The 20,435-nt window shown below is 34.8% G+C and overlaps 1 protein-coding gene across 4 annotated transcripts in view; it reads left to right on the top strand.

The window, feature by feature from the left end:
• LOC126825267 (paired box protein Pax-6) overlaps positions 1–19,858 on the top strand; it is a 96,907-nt gene extending 77,049 nt beyond the window's left edge. For all 4 annotated transcript variants that reach the window (XM_050554853.2, XM_050554852.2, XM_050554850.2 and 1 more), the window contains exons 5-11: positions 7,479–7,707; positions 11,716–11,868; positions 12,767–12,849; positions 13,218–13,384; positions 13,610–13,713; positions 14,263–14,376; positions 16,995–19,858. In XM_050554853.2, coding sequence (XP_050410810.1) covers positions 7,479–7,707; positions 11,716–11,868; positions 12,767–12,849; positions 13,218–13,384; positions 13,610–13,713; positions 14,263–14,376; positions 16,995–17,110 — 966 coding nt within the window. In that variant the 3' untranslated portion in view covers positions 17,111–19,858. The remainder of the gene's footprint in view (positions 1–7,478; positions 7,708–11,715; positions 11,869–12,766; positions 12,850–13,217; positions 13,385–13,609; positions 13,714–14,262; positions 14,377–16,994) is intronic.
• Positions 19,859–20,435: the final 577 nt, after the last annotated feature.

Below are 20,435 nucleotides of genomic sequence, written 5' to 3'. Positions count from 1 at the left end.
CTATGTGAACTCGTATTCTTTCAAATTCAGCCATGTTTAGATATTTTTGGGGGGTGGGGGATAAATTGCGTAGTAGGAAACAACAATATATTTATTTGATCTACTTTTGCTTTCAGTACAAACATGCGACTGTAAGCCATGTGAACTCCTCCATATTCAACTATTTTTAGATTTTATTAGGAAAATAATTTACAAAATGGGAAACCACAATCTATATATCTACTGTGCCTTCAGTTCAGACATGCAATAAAGTCTGTTATATGAACTCCCCGTCTTCATTAGCCCAGTTGGTGCAGAAAAGTAGGACGTTAGGCCCCATTTCACTCATTCATTCGTCACGTGAACTCAAACGCAACTATTTTTATTTCAAGCTTTCCTCGTTGCATTGTTACTAGCAAAATACATTTTTGCATAGCTCACCATATGTAGACATATTTAAATGGCTCCTGAACAATGCAAAATATGTGAATTAATTTTATTGAGTATTATTTAATCCCTGTCTGGATTCGTACGGTTTAAAAATTGTTCCACTCAAATGAACTATTGGAAGATTTTAAATATTGATTGGAATTTTTAGCCATTTTTCCCCTTGAATTAAAATTTCATTCATAAATAATTGGTTTTAATGTGAACTCTAATTCCACCAGAATAAAGTCATATTCAGTCATTTTTATGTCAATAATGAATTTGCACGTGTTGAAAGTGTCATTTTTGTCCAATCAAATTGCCTGATATTGTTGCGGGATGACAAATGAGTTTTTAATGTGTTTGTACTTGAATTCTAATTACGAATACAATAATGTATGTACGTTTTCACAGTGCCTTTTAACCATATATTTACCATTGTAGATATATTTATAAGTCCAGGATCAAGTTGTAAGACCTGGGTATAGAAATTCCTATTGATTACCGAGAGTTTCCTCGACAGTCAAACCTAATGAAACTTTATATTCACATCAAAGAGTCCAGCAAATAATACACTCGATTTTTGTTATTGATTGCATTTGAACATACATACATGTACTTGATAGTTGTTATCGAACATATCTACAAAGCAACGCAACGACCAATGCAGCGTTTAGAACATGTATAATAGGTCTATAAACATAAAGCAGAAATAGTTTTTACGTTTTATAAAGAACTCCGGTAGATATAGTACGCTTTTTTTTCATATAGACATAATGTAGGCATATTGTTTACGACCTTATACATAACGACAATTCAAACATTACCTAATTTTCATAAAGACATAGGGCTTGCGCATAGGGGTCTTTAGCAGTGGGAGGAAACCGGAGGACCCGGAGAAAACCCACGAGGTTGGACAGGCGACCCTACTCCTTGTCACGTACAACCGGGGATTCGAAACCACGCCAGTCTATGTGTAAAACAGACACGTGATATAGAGATAGACTGGAACTATTTATTGCATCACACCGCTAAAGAAATAATAAACACATATACAAACACTAGCATGTCGTTTCTTTTTTCTGCATATGTCCCATTGCAACTTCCAAAATGGACGAATATAAGCGCCTACAACACGCATTACTTTGTTACTTGTTTGACGAACACTGCTTAGGTTTGCATCTTAATATGTTTTAGATCAAATTATTAAAAGAACTGTCAAATGTAGTTCGGCATATTTAAAGACGTTGATGTGGTTAACGAAAGGCTTTACGCGCCCGTGTATCGCAGGTTAGCGCCAAAAACATTTGGCCCGAGGCTAGCCAGTCAGTTTGCAATGCCTTTTAGCAGGATCGGGACAGCTTCACACCTAAGAAAAGCGATCTTCCTCGCAATGTGTTTACTTAAGGTATAAGATGCCAGTCGCTTCTGACTTTTGGGATTTGAAGATGAAGATTTTACGCGCGTGACTCTCCAATGATTCACACATTTCAAAATCACTTTAAACTTTCTTTCGTCTTGCACCTTTTGAAATATTAATTAATACTTGACACATCTGCGACGATTTTTCTCCCAAAATCAAATTCCGTACGCCTGATCGCCCAGATTTCGTCCATGACTGAACATTTCCTAAAGTTGGGTACTCATTTGCATGGGAACTTCTTTGTTCCTCTGTTCCGGGATGTTCATCTATTTTGCTTCCATTCTTTCAATCGTTCTGATAATAACCCAGCCAATTTATTAAATTGTGAAAGCGGCCATTTTGTCAGTACTTTGCTAGCTTTATCAAGAAATTGTTTTCCGCTAGGTTGAGCAGAGAATTGTTTCTTGGCTCGCGTGGACATATTTAGCACGAGGAGGTCGTAAGGATATTCCTTTCCCCAACACTCCATGGTGTAAGATCAGGTTATTAAATAAGACTTCCAGTCCTCCAGTCCTACTAATTCTCACAAATACCCGTCGATTCTTGTCATGCGTAATGAATCCCGGTGATTTCACTGTTAATTACTCTAATTGGAAACGAAGAAAAATATTAATGCGCCACTGAAGTACTCGACGTCAGCTTACAATTGGGACTATATTTTTTGACGACAGAGTTTGAACCACGTTTTAGTGATGCAGTGTACCTCATTAGCGGGTGTTGAGTGTCACTTTGAGAAGGACAAAATATGTTTCATATCGTTATCTACTGACAAGTGTATCCATCATCGTCATATTGAGTAGCCTACAGTAAAAGAACAAGCAAACAAAATAAGCTCCTACGTTGATCTGGGGGAAACAAGATTGAAAAAAATCCCTAATATCGACAATATAAATACACCGTTTTTCTCTTACTATCTGTCAACGAGTATTCTTAATTATCCCTTTGATTTAGCTCAATCGGGAAGCTCCGTCTTAGCATATTCGGAAATATTAACATGATTTTTAATTCACCGCTCAACTTGTATGCCTTTTGTCTGCATGTCAGCGCGTCGGCACCATTGGTCTCTGCTTTTTCCTTCTCGCATGTTGGTCATATTTCTATTTAGCCCAGTCAGTGTAGAAAAGTAGGATGTCACCCCTCTCTCTCTCCCTCTCTCCCTCTCCTTCTCTCTCTCTCTCTCTCTCTGCTGTGAAATGTATGGCCATCGTGACTGTAAGAATTGGCATATATATCACCTGTAAGTAGTGTTGACAAATACAAGTCTGCCCACACATGACTCGTATAGTTCATCGCGTCAAGTTTGTTTTTTTTCTTCTGAAGACTCGATGCACTTCACTGTATACACCTTTGAGTAAAACTGTTAATAACACCCTCACGACTAACTGTGTTTACGACAATTAATATTAATCATAAGACAAAATTTTCTGCTGAACTTGGATGTTTAAACATGCGCATCCAATTAATCTTCTCGTGAATTACATTTCCGGAAAAATATTATTTTCAAGCATAAATCAAATTGATTGTTAATTTATGAAAAAATAAATAAAGGTCCTATTTTCTCTACCTATCTTTCATTTCAAATCTTGCAAAATAGTGTTGGCCATAATCAACAATCTTGTCTGTAGACGAGAAGCAAAGATTTTTCTTAAAATGTGCTATAACTCATTCGGGCTGCTGCCGCATCCCTGGCGAGATTAGGCTAATCAATTGGCTTATTTCCCCCAGGGTTCGGACCAACGACTCGGCAATTGAAACCCACACTTAAGACTCTTAACAATCATGTCGCTAAATATTGAAACATATCGGACGCCATGTTTATTCCATGTATCAATTTCGTTTTGGATCCCTTGGCGCCGGAACTAGTTAACGCTATTAGCCTTGGTTTCGTATTTGACAGTGACGAGTTGTCGGGGCGATCGCCGGCTGGGAAAATATACGAATAGCATTTATTGTGATTAACAGCACTGTAATTGTAATCTATTTAATATTATTTGCAAATATTATTAGTTTTACAAATACGCCTTTTGATCTGTTTTTGAAGTGTGCAGTATGTTCATTTAAATCGTTTAAAAAGGAGAAGAAAATTGGGATTTCTTGACTCCATTGTTCTCGGACGGAAAAGATGAAGTATTATTATTTGAATTGAGTTCATATTAGACATGGAATGACAACTGTATGAGAAACTAAAAACTGTGTTTCTCATCTAACCTTTTGACAAAAAATAACAGAAATGAGCCTTTTGTAGAATCTTAATGCAGGTGCATGCGCAGTTGAATAAAAGAAACATTTTAACAACACGCTCTCACTGTTTGTTTTCTTATTAACTCCACGAATCATGAATTTTGATATGAATGTCGCTTTTGGAAAGTTTGACAGGGCTACAAACGAGGCAGAAAACACACAAAACAAATGACGTTATAACGTATTCATTTTCCTGTCAAATTTTTAGCAAATATCCTTTCCCCTTTTTGTCTTTCAAATAAAACAAAAACTGTGAGCATTTCATATGACTTCATGTATTTCGTGAATTTGGTTGAATTCTATACTATTTATGCAACCTCACTGTCACGATTTTCTGCCTAAATAGTTCTAAATTAACCCCGGTGTCCCTTTGTTTTCCTTTTTTTAAACTCTTTTGATTAAATATCCTTTTTATTGCCCCATAAAATGAGAGATATCTTCAATATTGTTCCATTACTACGAGATGACGTCAAACTCGTTTATTGAATACGACCAATCTTTCCAGCATAATGATGGAACTATTTTCAAATTTATTTGATTTTCATTACCTGTTTTGGGAGGAAATGTATTGAGAGCGATTTATTTATTTCCTTAACCCAAATAATGTTCCATTTGTCTCGCTTCTTTGTTGTACTTTATTTACACATTAATATGTTTTTTCCAAAAATATAATTCTATATTTAGTTCAAATCTTTATATAAATAGCAGAATTATAAAGATCGAAACGCTTAATATGGATTAATAATATGTTCGATCATTATCCGTACGAAAAAAGAATAACCTTGTGTGTGAGGCGGGGGTGGGGGGTGGCGATTTGTAAATGTTTTGGTCGGATTATGATCATCATTTGAAAGTTGAAAGTTCCAGTTCGTAATTTCGTTTCGGTTAATATAATTTCGTTGGCACTATGTTGGCAAAAGGGACACATGCAAAAAAAAAACAAAAAAAAACGGAACGCAAAAAAAGGTTTGATTTTAATTGTACAGGTTAGGTTTCTTCTTATTGAGAATACTCATTTCCCACAGTGTATCGCGTATGCATAAACAATACGACTATTCATTATTCATCATGTACTTTTTTTTAAAAATTTAATTTCTCGCAATAACAATTATGCAATTAGGTCGTCATCAACATCAAAGATGAGGGTTCACACGAGATCCAAAAGATGGCGACAACCCCTCTAAACAAACAGGACTAATTATCAATAACACCGCCAAATAACTGAACAACATTAATGAAATAAATATGATTTTTATGGTCGCAGAAAAAATATTAAAATAATTGATGCAACCACAAAGATTAGAGACAATGGCCTTTTTAAAACGATAATAATGATTAAAAGTCATTATTATTCTCTATTAGCGCGTAGTTGATTAGTTAGACCTGTTTTAAAGGCAATTCCATTGTTATGTTATTACTCTATTTAAACAAATGGTGGAAAATTGCTGATTTATAGACAATAATCTGGATTTCTAAAATGGTGATTAAAAGCCACTGGGATCAGAATGAAAGCGGCACTACTTTCATTTTAGTCAATGTTTTGGTCCTTTTCTTGAGTATTAGCCTTCCATGGTTGATTTATGATTTTTAATTTTGCTTTCCAAATGGCATAAGATTAAGTCAAGGAGATTTTGGTCACTATTTGTGGTAATGTGGGCTCTTTTTTTCCCAAAAGTTCTTGATTTATCGAAGTTTTCTTGATTTCTCAAATGATGATTAAAACCACAGAATTCAGTACAAAGTTAACCATTTCAGTTTTTAGTCATTTTGGTCTTTATGTGGTTGGTACCCTTTAAGAGCGCTTGACTTTATTTGATTTAGTGTTTGGGACGTTTCCCCGGGGTGCTATGTATACGAAGACTGATTAATGACAACGTTCGAGGAAGAGTTGCTTTAATAGAAATATATTTCGAAAAATGAGATGACTATTTTATTTTCTTATTCCAGAATTAGTGGGTTTTTTTTAAATATTATTTATTATTTTTAAAAGATGGGTCAATACATGTTTGAATATTGTTGTGCTTTATTTTCTTTATTGCTTTGAAATGCCTTGCTGTAGGTAATGCAATGTCGTTCACTTGTTCCGCGAATTATTTATGTGAATAATAAAAAAAACAGTAGGACTGTACCACACACAAAAATAAATAATCATGCAACAGAAACACATGGAGACAACTACACGGACAACAGTGAAACCAAACACATGGAAATCACATACATTGTAATCAATTAGATAGATGCCACTGTTCTCCAATCTCGCCATGTATATTTCACTAAAATTTGATAACCAATTAAAACGCTGTGAAATATTTATTTAAGTTTTTTCGACGACCTCTGTGTTGATTGGTATTAAAAATAAAGGCGGATGCGTCTAGCCGTACGGATGGGGCGGAAAACTGAGCTCCCGTGTAGAAATTGGCGTGAACGTTAAAGAACCCTTGACAGTTGGAATTCGAAATAACGCCGTTGTCCGGGCAAAATTCTCCTCAAAGCACACTGTATGGCGTATGCCCGTCTTCATAAGCCCAGTGAGTGCAGAAAAGTAGGACGTTAAAACCCATTTCATTAAAAATAAAGCATATTTTGAGAAGGATGTGATATAGAAGGGGGGTGGGCACTCGACAATATACCTTGACTTGTTGAGCTGTCTAACCAGACCAACAATAAATCTATCTCAAAGTCTATTAAAGTCAACAGTTTGTCTTCACACCATATAATTATTTTATCACTGGTTAATACAATAATACAAAATGTAAGAAGAGGACTCGATCATCAACAACCGCGTCCTTGTATACCAAAAACTAAGCCAATCTGTTTCCATGGCAACACAAAACATCCGAAAAATTTCGAATTAGCAAATGGCACATCTAGTATAATAGATTGATGTGTATACACACAATTCCATATAGGTATCTTAAACGGTTTATATGATATGCTCCGGAAACCAAATCAAGATGCACTGATGGACTGGGCCCATTTCAATACCCCTTGATGCATTTGAGAAATTCTATCTTTTTCTTATCTCTTCTGTGGATAAATCATAGAATCCGTGTTAATTATTGTTTACCTCTCTTATATTTATAATAGACCATTACACGTTATCTCATTTCCAGTTTACTCACGAAGATGGTATTGATGTTGATCGAATTGGTTAAATATTTTCGACACAATAGAAAAAACCCACAATTTTCTTTTTTTCTTTTATTTTGCTGTGGATAAATCATAGAATCCATGTTATTTATATTATTTATCTCTCTCATAGTCATAATAAACTATGAGCGAATTCATTCTATATACATATTATCCAATTTTCAGTGTACTCACGCAGATGGTATTGATATTGAACAAATTTGTTTGGGGTTCTTTTTTTCGGCACATTAAAAAATAATATTTTTATTTTTGTCTTCAGGTATCCTCTATTAATCGTGTTTTACGGAATCTCACCTGTGACAACCAGAAGATAATGGGCCAAGGGTCGATGTATGATAAATTAGGATTATTAAACGGACAAAGTTGGCCACGCCCTAACCACCCCTGGTACTCTCCCGGTATGTCGATGGGTGGATTAGGACATCCTGGTGGTTACCCCGCCCCTGCACATCCTACAAGTGGTATGATGATGGAAAAGAAAATGAAATGTAAGTAATAACGCTTTATTTAAATAAAAAACTTTTTTTTAACCTTTTAGTGTAGTTTCAACAAGATGGTATTTATTCATTTGAGGAAATAGAGTAATTTTGATTCGGCCACAAAATTGTGAGATCTTATAATAGGTTGGGGTTTGTTTGGGTTTTTTTTAAAATAAATCGTAAAATCATTTCAGCCAGTTTGTTGTTTTGGTTAGAATATTGTTTTAGCAAAGAGACACAACGAAATATTTGAGATATAAATTGTGTGTTATTTTATCACGAAACAAAACACCGATATGTCTGTCTTGTTGTCTTTTCTTTGGGAATTACCCTTATCAAAGTTTTCAAAACATTGCTAAGCAACCAGTAATTCATTGCCTTGCCACATTTGAGTAGTGCACGAACAAAATCTTTAGTTTGTACTTTTAGTCCAATAACACTTCAAAGAAACCAAAATATTATTCCTTCATTTCTCCCTTCCTTTTGTCATTAATTAGTTTAACGAATATCAATGAAAATCGTTTTAGTTTTAGGTCTTTTTCTTCGCTTCTAAATTATTTGAGATGAGCGTTCACTCGTCTAGGCCTATTAGTTAATGATGTAATCACCACTTAGCCACATTAGTCTTCAATTATACCGCTAGGAATACTTTCGTCTGCGGAAATGGTTCACTTCCGGTCTCCTGCAAGCAGACGTCAAATCTCATCCTGGCGGAAGCTCAACGCGCATGCCCCGTTACTGATTTTGAGCGACGCGTATTGGATCTGATCTCCCGTTTTTGTTCGAATTCGGCGACTGATCTTGTTAAATTTGACTACAGCGGTATGTAACAACACGGGGGTTTTCAAGTTGAGCAAGTATAAACTACACTCTATTAATACTATTGCTAAACACCGAACAACTGCCTTTTCAGACGAATCACAATTGGGTATTTTTGTATTTGAGTCGAATGAGGTTTGAAGTGGCTAGTAAGACCCTCATCCATTGTTCAGTGTCGTCACTATGTCTGGCTGCCTATTCACTCACCCCCTCTTAATCCGCGATCGTATAAATAGGACTGAAAAATGAGCGATTATACGAGCGAGCTTTAAGTAGCTTTCTACCGTTTCTCAATACACTTTGACTTGGACCAAACTATCCAAGTATTGTTAAGAATATAAATATGTTTAGTAGCGTTCAACACTTAATCGTTTATCTGAATGACTTTAGAGAAGAACGCCAATCGTAAAGCAGTACTTTTTGCAAAAAGCCACGCTCTTTCTAAGTTTCTTTTTTATTGATAATGACCCGAGCGACATCAGCACAATTCTTTTAGATCAACGGTATGGAAAGGGGACATAGAGTTAACGACATTTCAAAAGGCGATTGAAAATGATCGGAAAAATATTCTTCTTTTGTGAAAATCAAGCGTTACAGAGTGCAAAACTGTTTTGAAATCAAAAATTGATTTATTGCTTCGGATTTTATCTTTGCCTTTTTCCCGTTAATGTTTTGTAAGAAGCGAATAATGAAATAGAGAGATACGGCCAAGTATTATAGAATTATCAGCCATTTGGTGGAATACACCATTTATGTCCTATCTTAATGCTCCGTCATTCTATTGTTCACTTTTTACGATTCCGTAACGCAAGTGATTTATTGGTTTGTAAACGACACAATTTACGAAAACCATTTCCGCTGGAGACGTAAGGTACGTTAAGTACACGAAAGATTTGAATAAAAATAGGTGACGGTTGAAGTTGTGCCGCTCACTGTCAGCAAACGTAACTCCTTATCAGATGCATTAAAATGTTTTAGAGCTGGTCTTTCATTGCTCCTGGCGATTTATTGAATTTCATAAATTCTTATCTGATTGAGTTATCCGAATGTTAAATGTAAAAAGCGTCGATCGTATAACAGAAACATTTTGAAACATCCCAATAGATAACTTTTTTGATTGGTATTTAGTAACTGAACATATTTAAACAGTGTATAATAGAAACATTTTGAAACATACCTTTTTTGATAGGTATTTAGTAACTGAACATATTTAAACAGAGTATAATATTATGGATACAATTAATGAGTTTATTAATATGCGATGTTTTGATTAGGATACTTTCGTCTTTATCCAGTAAATCCCAATAGACGTTTTGTCCAAGAGTTAATTTTATACTGATTACATGAAATAATATAATAAAATCTAAATTGAAATAAAAAGTAAAACGTAGCAACTATAATTAAAGCTGTGCATGCATCCGGAACCATAACCACGATTCATATTGATACAAATTGGAAATGAAGCAAATTTCTTAACAATTTTTTTCAAATATGTAGGTGGTAGATATTTTAAAAGCTTTTATCTATGAATTAAAACTTCAGTTAGAAATCCATTTAAAGTCCGCTGTATTTTTTTAAACTACTTCGCGGAAATTTCCATGTATGAAAGAACCAAGAAGTTAATGATTTTCTATGAATAGCTATAATTATTTTTCACATATATATGTGAAATAAATATGATTAGTCGACACGGTAGATCAGCTCACCAGGTTTTTTTTATTTTGGGACAATTCCACATTAACTATCTTTAGTACCTGGTTATTATCCTCGCTAGCTGTTCAAGAAACTTAAGTTCATCTCGTGAAGGTATTTTCCCGCTCCCCGCTGTGGTCTAAAAGCACGCCATATTCTTTATAAAAGCCTTCGTGCCGGGAGCCTATTAGTTGTCTATTTTCCCAACCAGTAATTTATTTGAGAATATAGTGTCTCAAGTCTTCTCCTCCTTACAACTGAAACTAGTAATTATTGCCTGATTGTTTAGAGTTCAATACGCCGACTCCTTCAACCCCCAGACGGATACATCAGTAATATGGATATTATGTATATTGTGGAATGTCGCTGCGCAGAGGAAACTAAACGGAATACGATGTACCCTGCTCTTAATGTTTTCTACCCAAACAACCCCTAGGGGTCACGACCCTATAATTATTTACAATAATACTCTACTTAAGATGCTAAACCTAAATCGTTATTTCTTGGCAACAATGGTGGTAATAATATGCAAAATAAAGATAAATCCTTTCGTTTCAGACAAACAATGAAATATGATAATGGAATTTGTATTTTCCTAGAGTACGTTATTCGTCTTGTACTTAAACACTTACCGTGAATATAACGATTATAAATTATTTATGTGCTTTAATACTGATGAATTCCTCTTTAAGTACGAGACGTGCTGATTAATTTGCTTAATCTATTACACTTGTCCGTGCTCAATGGCCACATGTCACGTGATGATGGCATTAAAGGATTGAGCATTACACGTGCGCTCGCGCATTAAAGAAAATTGTCGTCCACGCAATCATTCCATCAGTTGTTTAATTTTCGCCAAAAACACAAAACATGGCAACCACAAAGCCCACAGACTGGCCTAGGTCGTGTTATATCTTGTCCGCGAGACGAATTTAGATTCGTGCACGTGTACTGTGTAAATTGGCCGTTTATGTATCAGGCGCGTTAATTACGAGCCCAAATTACCTCCTGCTAACAGCCGTATGCGGCAGAACGCATGATGTGACCCCGGTGACGTTTCTCGGAGCTCATAACACTAACTGCTGTCATCATCCGCCAACCATATTTACCGAGCAGTAGCGATTGCAATAATTTACACCATTTCTAATATTACAGAGAACAATCACCCGGCCCACCCTTTAACCCCTTTCTATTACATAAACAACGCTGGTTTGCAGACTTTAATGCATGTCGCCCAAGTGAAGCAAACCAACCGCCTATTCATGGCTAAGATAAAACATATAACATGAACGCACGTCTTTTTTCAGTAATCCGATCATCGCTGTGTCGTTTTAAACCATTATTACATCACACAACTTATAGTTTAATTGGCCAATTGAGAAGGAAACGGGATCCAAATATGGCGGCCACAATTACGGGTATAAAAGACTGTAAGATTACAAGGCATATAATGATAGTGTAATTAAAGGCTAGCTTTACTTGATTGACGTTTTTTGCTCTTTACAGACAACGAAAATGGCAGCGGGGGATCTCCCGGAAGTCCGAGTGACGGACCGAAGAATGGAGAAAACGATGAACAAATGAGGATGAGATTAAAAAGAAAATTACAGAGAAACAGAACTTCATTCACTGCCTCCCAGATAGAATCGCTGGAAAAAGGTGCGGGGATTCTTTCTTTTATCTTCCTTTATCGATTTCACTCACAGAATAAGATGCTTTGTATAAATGGATAACTTGCTGTGTATCGTAATTTCATGTATTCTTGAAAACTAGGAAATATATTTGGCCTATTTTTGTTCAAGTAGCTATTTCCTTTTCATTAATTATTATGAAATCTGATAAATTAATTTAAAGGAAAGCAAATATTTTCTTATTTCTTGTACATTGTGTTTTATACGTTATTGAAGTACTATAATCTTTAAGTAGCATTAAGTAACTGGAGAGAATAATAAACTATAACACATACTATAATCTTTAAGTAGCATTTAGTAACTGGAGAGAATAATAAACTATAACACATACTATAATCTTTAAGTAGCATTAAGTAACTGGAGAGAATAATAAACTATAACACATACTATAATCTTTAAGTAGCATTTAGTAACTGGAGAGAATAATAAACTATAACACATACTATAATCTTTAAGTAGCATTAAGTAACTGGAGAGAATAATAAACTATAACACATACTATAATCTTTAAGTAGCATTTAGTAACTGGACAGAGTCATACACTATATATAACACATAATATAATCATTTAGTAGCGTTTAGTAATTGGATAGAGTAATAAACTATAACACATACTATAATCTTGTAGTAACTGGATAGAGTAAAAAACTATAACACATACTATAATATTTTAGTAAAGTTTAGTAACTAGATAGGGTAATAAACTATAACACATAGCTAATATAGCAATACACATGTCATGTAAACCAAATATTTATAGACAAACTATAACAACAAACCCAAAACTATACGTATAAACAACAAATTGAAACGCTTGTGATTTTTAATGAGTCGTCTTATTATATTCCTTTTATATTAAATTTCAGAATTTGAAAGAACTCATTACCCAGATGTATTTGCCCGGGAAAGATTAGCACAAAAGATTGATTTACCGGAAGCAAGAATACAGGTCAGTTATTTTCTCAATATTTTTTAATAAAGGGCAGTGTCTAGTCGTTCAGATGGGACAAAAGAACGATGACCCATGTACACATTGGCGTGCACGTAAAAAGAACTATCGACAGTTGGAATTCGATATAAGAGTAGGTCGTAGTGCTGATGTCCGCGCAAAATTTCCCTCATAGCGTATTTCCGTCTTCACGCCAAGTCGATGCAGAAAAGTAGGACGTTAAACCCCATTTCATTTCATGACATTTTTTGATATTGTTTTTTTTTAATAACGTATTTTAACAGTGAAAATATATGATAATATAATATTTTGTGTCTGTTCGCTTCGTATGTGAAATATTTTTTAAATTTCGATTAAAATTCTTTTAGGTTTGGTTTTCTAATCGAAGAGCAAAATGGCGGCGTGAAGAGAAATTAAGAAGTCAGAGACGAGAAGTTGTGAATGGAGCAACACGTTTACCAATCAACAGTAGTTTTACAAATAATATGTATCCTTCCATACATCAACCAATCGCTTCCATGACAGAAACTTATAGGTAACGTATTTATAGCCACATACTATTAATATTAAAATTAGTCCAGAGAGCAATTATTCAGTTAAACCAAACCACTACATCCGGAATTCATACAACTTCCGGTCGTTCTGCAGTTAAACATAGGACCACTGGACTGGATAGAGTCAGTAATATGAACAATTAATGAAAATTGATTTGAACAGCTTTGATAATAACTTACTATTTTCATTTCGTTATTTTTTTCAGTTCCATTCCACAAGTTCCAAGTTATTCATTCTCCAACTCATTTGCAACCAACCCAGCATGCCTTCAATCATCTAGTTCCGGTTCTTATTCGTGTATGCTGCCAGGTACGTCCTTATAGATTTCTATAAACTTTACAATTTGAATTTCAAAATGGCAATCCGTGGCGGGTTATGGTTGGGGAGGGGTCGGGGCGGGGGCGTGAAAAGTGACCGAATTTCAATTTTCAGCACATTGTTATGTTTGGGTGGCTGGAGGGAGGTAGTTAAGATTGACCTAATTTCATCCCTACAAGGTTTTTTTCTACAATGTTGTATTCATGTTCTATGCAGTAAGAAAGGAGGGAGGGGTTAAATAGGTCTGGATAAACTTGACATTGATCGATACCCGCTTCTCGCTCATTTATTATATTCTCGTTATTTCCCGTGTGAACACAATAAAAGTATATATTTAAATACATGTTACGTGTTTTGCAAATATATGCATATATTTTATTGTTGTACTATTAATACCATACATAAAGTATACTCGATCCAAATTTGAAATTAATTTTTTTTTTATCCTTTTGTCTTTAATCTATTTAAAGAAGTATATATTGATATGAATATTAATTTATTTTGATAAAAAAGAAAATATGTTTTTTTTATGTCTTTCAGATTATTCGTCACGAAATTACGATGCTTTATCGCTTAGCAACTACTCAAGGCCGGCATGTAACCCTGGTAACAGCCACATGCCAAGTCATATGAACAATAATTCTGCCTCAACTGGTATGTATAGATATTAATATTATTTCAACATTTAAAATTATGTTGTCACAAATGAAATTTTTGTTAGAATTCTAAGTCCCCTAATACATTTTGAACACTGGTCAGTCTCATAAAACAAAATGTTTATCATTTCTTATATTTTATTTTATGTTCCTTGGGAGATGCTAATTGTAGGCCGATTGGGGATGTTCGGGTATTTCCGGGGTCCACAATGGCCGCTTTATATAAACGAGTATTTGGGGGAATACTAACCCTAACCCTAATCCTTTCTAGAATACTGAACTTGGATCCAATTTACCATTGTGGACTCCGGAAATTCGCGAACCTCCCCAACCGACCTACAATTAACATCTCCCATGTTTTTGCAAGATACGCAATGGCGGCCCATAAAATATTTTTTAAACGAAACGAAATTTAAATTGATCTATATTTTAATCATAATGTCATTTCATTTCGTGATAATTAAGATATAAATTTAGTTTGGGCTAATTTTAAGTCTCCTTTTTTTACCAAAAAGAATTAGATCTTTTTTTCCAACCACCCCCCTTTTACTCCAGTCTGACGTGTCTGTATTCGATCGACACTGTACCTCTCATAAACATGTCTAAGTTAAAGCCATGGATTAAATTACTCATCGGTATAATTTGTTATATTCTGATATATGAATCAAGATGAACATAAATCACACAATCATGTTAAATGGTTAACAATCCGGATCTACTAGATTCCCTATTTACAGACATTGCCCGGCTCGCGCTTTATCATTTTCTCATCTCCGCTTATCACTGCGATCGATCAGGCTTTCTTCACTCAAAACTCTGGGTCCAAAATCTTTGAAAAAAGTATCGCTTTTAAGAGGTCACTCATTAAAAAATATACCTATTATGCAAAATCTAATTAGGCAATGCCTTAACATATAATCATACAAATTATTTTGATATTGGTTGGTACCCTTCCATTAATGATCGATTTTTGAGCTTCTTCTTGGCGTAACAGTTTCTGTCTTATGACAAGAAGAGTCTCGGACAGGAAGGGTAGTCTCGGACAGGATGGGTAGTCTCGGATAGGATGGGTAGTCGTTAGTTTGCATTACAATTACTGTTGTTATTATTTGGTTACATAAAGCTGGCAATTCTGGGGAACTTCTTATTAATGTAGACCAACATTTAAGACATATGCGAGACAAAATTAAGATCCATTTTACTGTCCAATTAGACATTTGTCAACATGGGGAACCCCTTTTGTCAATCCACCCGGACCAATAAAATATATATATAATCGTGTTATGAGCTTGTTCTGTCAGTGTCATGTACACAAAAGTAGACAAAAAAGTGAAATAGTGGCACAGGTTGGTGACAGTTAAATGACATCGGGGTGACAAGTACACGGCTAGTTAGCACGTGATAACATGTAGTAGCATCTCTACTTAATATGGTCAAGGTAAAGAGGGCAAGGAATATTAACCATTGTTTCGTATCAAAAACTTCTGTTTCCTACCCACCTTTAACTCGCCTGATAAAAATAAAAAATCAAACTTAAGAGAAAATTAACACGAAACGAAACTTTTTTTAAAAGTTAGTGGTCAGTTTAAATCATAAATGAAGTGAAATGAAATAAAATGGGGTTTAACGTCTCTGCATCCACTGGGCTAATGAATACAGGTTTAAATGATAAAGTAGCCATAATATTATTAATATAAAATAATCAACAACAACCACGTCTAGTCTTCATTATATTATGGTCATCTGAAAAAATAATTAATCTTACAAATCTCCATATTTTCTCAATGCAACTTTTGAAATCTCTAATTCTTAAATAAGTTGGCAGTCAAAATAAAGTTTGTGACGTTATAGAAAGAATATTGCAAGTAGCAGTCCTTAAACAGTTCGAACTTCTAAATTATTTTCAAGAAAAAAAAATCGCGATCCTTTACGGTCTCCATTCGATCTCATAAAAATATAGATCCTATTTCGTTTTTTTATAGTTCAAAAGTTTATTTTGCTCGTCTTCACTACACTAGGTCGAAAGTATAAAAAAAAACGAAACGAAATATAGATCTGTAATTTAATCCGATTGGGTCTTCATTGAGAAATAAACAATAGAATTAAACTAGTTATTATAAAATTAAGTTTTGAATATTCAACTCTATGCCCTCTAAACTTACACTTTAATAATAGTTAATGAGGGGAATTAAGCGCAAGACATGACTGACCGGCAAGACATAGAAAATGTCGCCTCATTAAACTGTCTTGACGCCGCAAAATCTTGGGATTATGTCATTTTCCTCGACCTAAGTGGCAATGTCAGTGTCAAGCTTGAGAGCGGGTATAATAATGAATTATTGCCTTCTTCTTATGAATAAGTAATAATATAAGCAGATAAATACTAGAATACGATTTATAAGTTTAACTATAGGGTTCAGGTGGTTGCTCGGCTGTAGTACTTGGGGAAATTAATTTATCAACTGGTTTCTGGAAAACAGTTGCTTTCTAAAAGGAATTTAATACATAATTCGTTTCGCTTTATGAACCTATTTCAAAATAAAACGAAACGAAATAAATCAGTATTTGTTTAAACAAGTCAAAGTATTTTTAAAGTTATTCTCTCTTCTGTTGCAGGTCTCATATCTCCTGGCGTATCTGTACCAATCCAAGTTCCAGGCGGCCCTCAACAGGACTTGGGTGCCCATCATATGACATCAATGACGTCACAATATTGGCCTAGAATTCAGTGATATTCTCAGAAACTATTGACAGAAAAACAATATTAATTCTATCAAAAAGGGAGAATGGACAATGTCTCGCGCTTTCAGCAGCGAGGATGCGACCTTGTTCTCGATTAAATGTTCGATTGCTGCGGTATAATAAAAAAAACACTTGATGAAAAAATATACCAATACTGAGATTATCCAGACGTTTACGACTGCTTATAGTAGTTAAAAGTGTGGTATATATGGACATCATATCATTAACTTTGTCGGTTAGCATATCATCAAAATATCTCGTGTGTTCAATGTCATATTCTGTGTTTTTATATGTGATAAAAGCGACTTTATGCTGGATACTCGAACTAAGGGGTAAATCGAAAGTAGGCTAAATGAAAGACTATGCTTACCGCATCAAAAGTGCAACTCGTGTTTCAGTGTAGAAGAATGAATTCTAAGTGCTCAATCCGTTTTCTGCAAGTGCTCAGCAAGAAACAGCAGATTAATGATATTAGTATAAATGTTGCAACAATGTTGAATGGAACTAGTATAATTAATAAAAACTACTAAAAGCTCAGGCAGCAAAATGAACCATATTTAAAATCAAAAGTGGAAGTAATGTCAGTGAAGAGTAAAGTTGCGCGGTGCGAACGAAGAACTGCGTGTGATCGTTAGGAACAGTGCAATCAAGACATTACTAAATTAGCTGTAAACTCTTTAACACATTGTAATTTCTGTAATGAATTTTGATTTCCTGTATATTGTAATATATACATAGACATTGTAATGTGTTTAATTTGGGCAATGAATCTACCTCTGTTCGAACAAAACAATAATACAAAACCTCTAGATCTCCCTCCTAAACAAGTTGTTTCACTTTAAAATGGAATCCAGAACTTTGTTCAGTTAGCTTTATTCCAAATTGATTATTAATGGGAATATTGAAAACATATCATTATACGAACAAAGAATTCGGAAAACTTATAAAACACTATTTCAATGAATCCTTGTCTCGTTGTTTTGTCCAATTGTTGTGTGTACATTTTTGTCATAGTCCCAAATTATTATCTAAATAATGTAATTTATTTCTTTTAATGTTTGGAAATTGTAGATTGTATAAAAAAAAGTCTACCCTTTTCAATAATCAGTTTATTTAATTTTTTTTTTTCAAATTGTTAATTTCAACCATGATTCATAAATTTCATAAACGTTTTGAAAAATATTATTTTATCAAAGAGCAATGTTGTTAAATCTGAAAATGTTTTCTTTCTGCAATATTTTTTAAATACCCCATTACTCACTGCCCCACCCCTACAATCACAGATTTAAGGCTTTTTTGCTTAGTTCATGAATGAAAAAAATGTGGCGGTTGTGGGGTAAAGCTCAAGACGAGAAGGACTGTTACCGTCCCTTGCGGGTACCAAATGGTGCAATAATATTATCAATGCTCCTTGGCAGCCTTGAAATTCATAATTAGCTAGTTAATTAAAAGGACTGCTCGCTCACATATTGGTAAATTTCAGCGCCATGCCATACGGAGTTTGATATTATGTTAATTTCTTAGATATATAACTATAAATAAATATATATTATTATGACTATTAATTATTATTCTGGATTTTTTTTTAGTTAAGATATTAAATGAAAATGGATAACAAAAAAAAACGTGTACAGTTGATTAGTTTTAATTTAACTTAGATAAATATTATAAATAGTCTCATCTTATCATGTACAAAATTAAATTTAACAAGGGGCGGGGACTAAACAAGAACAGGATACAAATTCAATTCATCACTATCTCGCCATCAAGGTACTTTGTTTTACTAGTTCCGTAAATTGTAGTGGTTAGTTGAATTCGGATCCAGGACTTGGTCCCCACTTATAAGACAAGCGAGGACCGGGGACTAAACAAGAACAGGATTCAAATCCAATCCATCACGATCTCTAGACATCAAGGTACTTTGGTTTAGTAGTTCCGCAAATTGTAGTCGTTAGTTGAATTATGATCCAGGACTTGGTCCTCGCTTATAAGTCAAGCAAGAGCTGGGGATTAAACAAGATCCAAATCCAATCCATCACTATCTCTACATCAAGGTACTTTGGTTTAGTAGTTCCGCAAATTGTAGTGGTTAGTTGAATTAGGATCCAGATCTTGGTCCTCACTTATAAGTCAATCATGGGGTGGCCCACACCTAAGCCATGACCCGGTTCCCAGCGAAAACAAACAGGCCCCAGCTTGTTCTGCATTAATTGATTCCAAAAACTGCATCCAATATTTGTACCGCGGTACCTCTCAAGGAGTGATTTTTTATCCTCTCTTTTATACACAAAAGCACAAGGGAAGGTGTAAGCTATGTGAAGTTCTAAATTAAATGAGAAGTGACACCGAGTGGTCTAGAATGGTTGTCGAAAGGTATTGTTTAGCTGTCGTCACTATATAGATCAGTTTGGGCAACCGTAACTTTTCTCCAATAATTAATCCCCTATAGAGAATACAAAGATTATTAACGGGTGTTGTGCACGATGCAGTGTGTACCCTTTTTTGGAACATGTGACGATAATTTTATTTATCAACCCCCAATAAAATTGTATGGGAACCGGGATTTGGGGCGTTCACCGGGGAGTTTTTTTTATCGTCGTGTACTGCCTTTTATATATTTTTAACACACAATTCGTGACCATTGTGACATGAAAGATATAAACACATTATGAGAGAAAAAAGGGAGAAAACTGTAAAAAGACCCTTTATAGATCTCATATCACACATTTTACTTGAAATAAAATCCTAAAAATATATATTACTTATTTCTTTTTATTCATTAAGGAACTGGATTTGAAATTAACCGGGTTAATGAAACGGAAATTAGCCATGCAGTGTGCTATGGGGTAAATTACAGATTGGATTTTACATGAAACGAAATGGGGTCGAATATAGCTACTTTTCTGCACCAACTGGGATAATGATGACTGGCACTCGCCATGCTGTGAGAGACGTTTTGCCTTGATAGCGACATACTCTTATTTAGATTTCCAGCTGTTAAGGGATTATTAATGAAATGAAATGGGGTTTAAGTCCTACTGTTCTGCTCCGACTGGGCTAATGAAGCCGGGCATACGCCATACAGTATGCTATGAGGGAAATATTGCCCGGACAGCGGCATTACGGCCTACTCTTATATTGAATTCCAACTGTCAAGTGGTCTTTTACGTGCACGCTAATGTGTACACGGGGCCTCGGTTTTTCGTCCCATCCGAACGACTATATGCTTCCCTAGCTATGCCCCCAGTCCTGCACCACTGACAAGGAGGAACCACGCGTGAAAATTCCCGTTGCACCAACGCAGGGATAACCCTG

Source organism: Patella vulgata, chromosome 6, assembly GCF_932274485.2.
Source record: "Patella vulgata chromosome 6, xgPatVulg1.2, whole genome shotgun sequence".
Lineage (NCBI taxonomy): Eukaryota > Metazoa > Mollusca > Gastropoda > Patellidae > Patella > Patella vulgata.
This window is presented reverse-complemented; position numbering and strand designations above follow the sequence as displayed.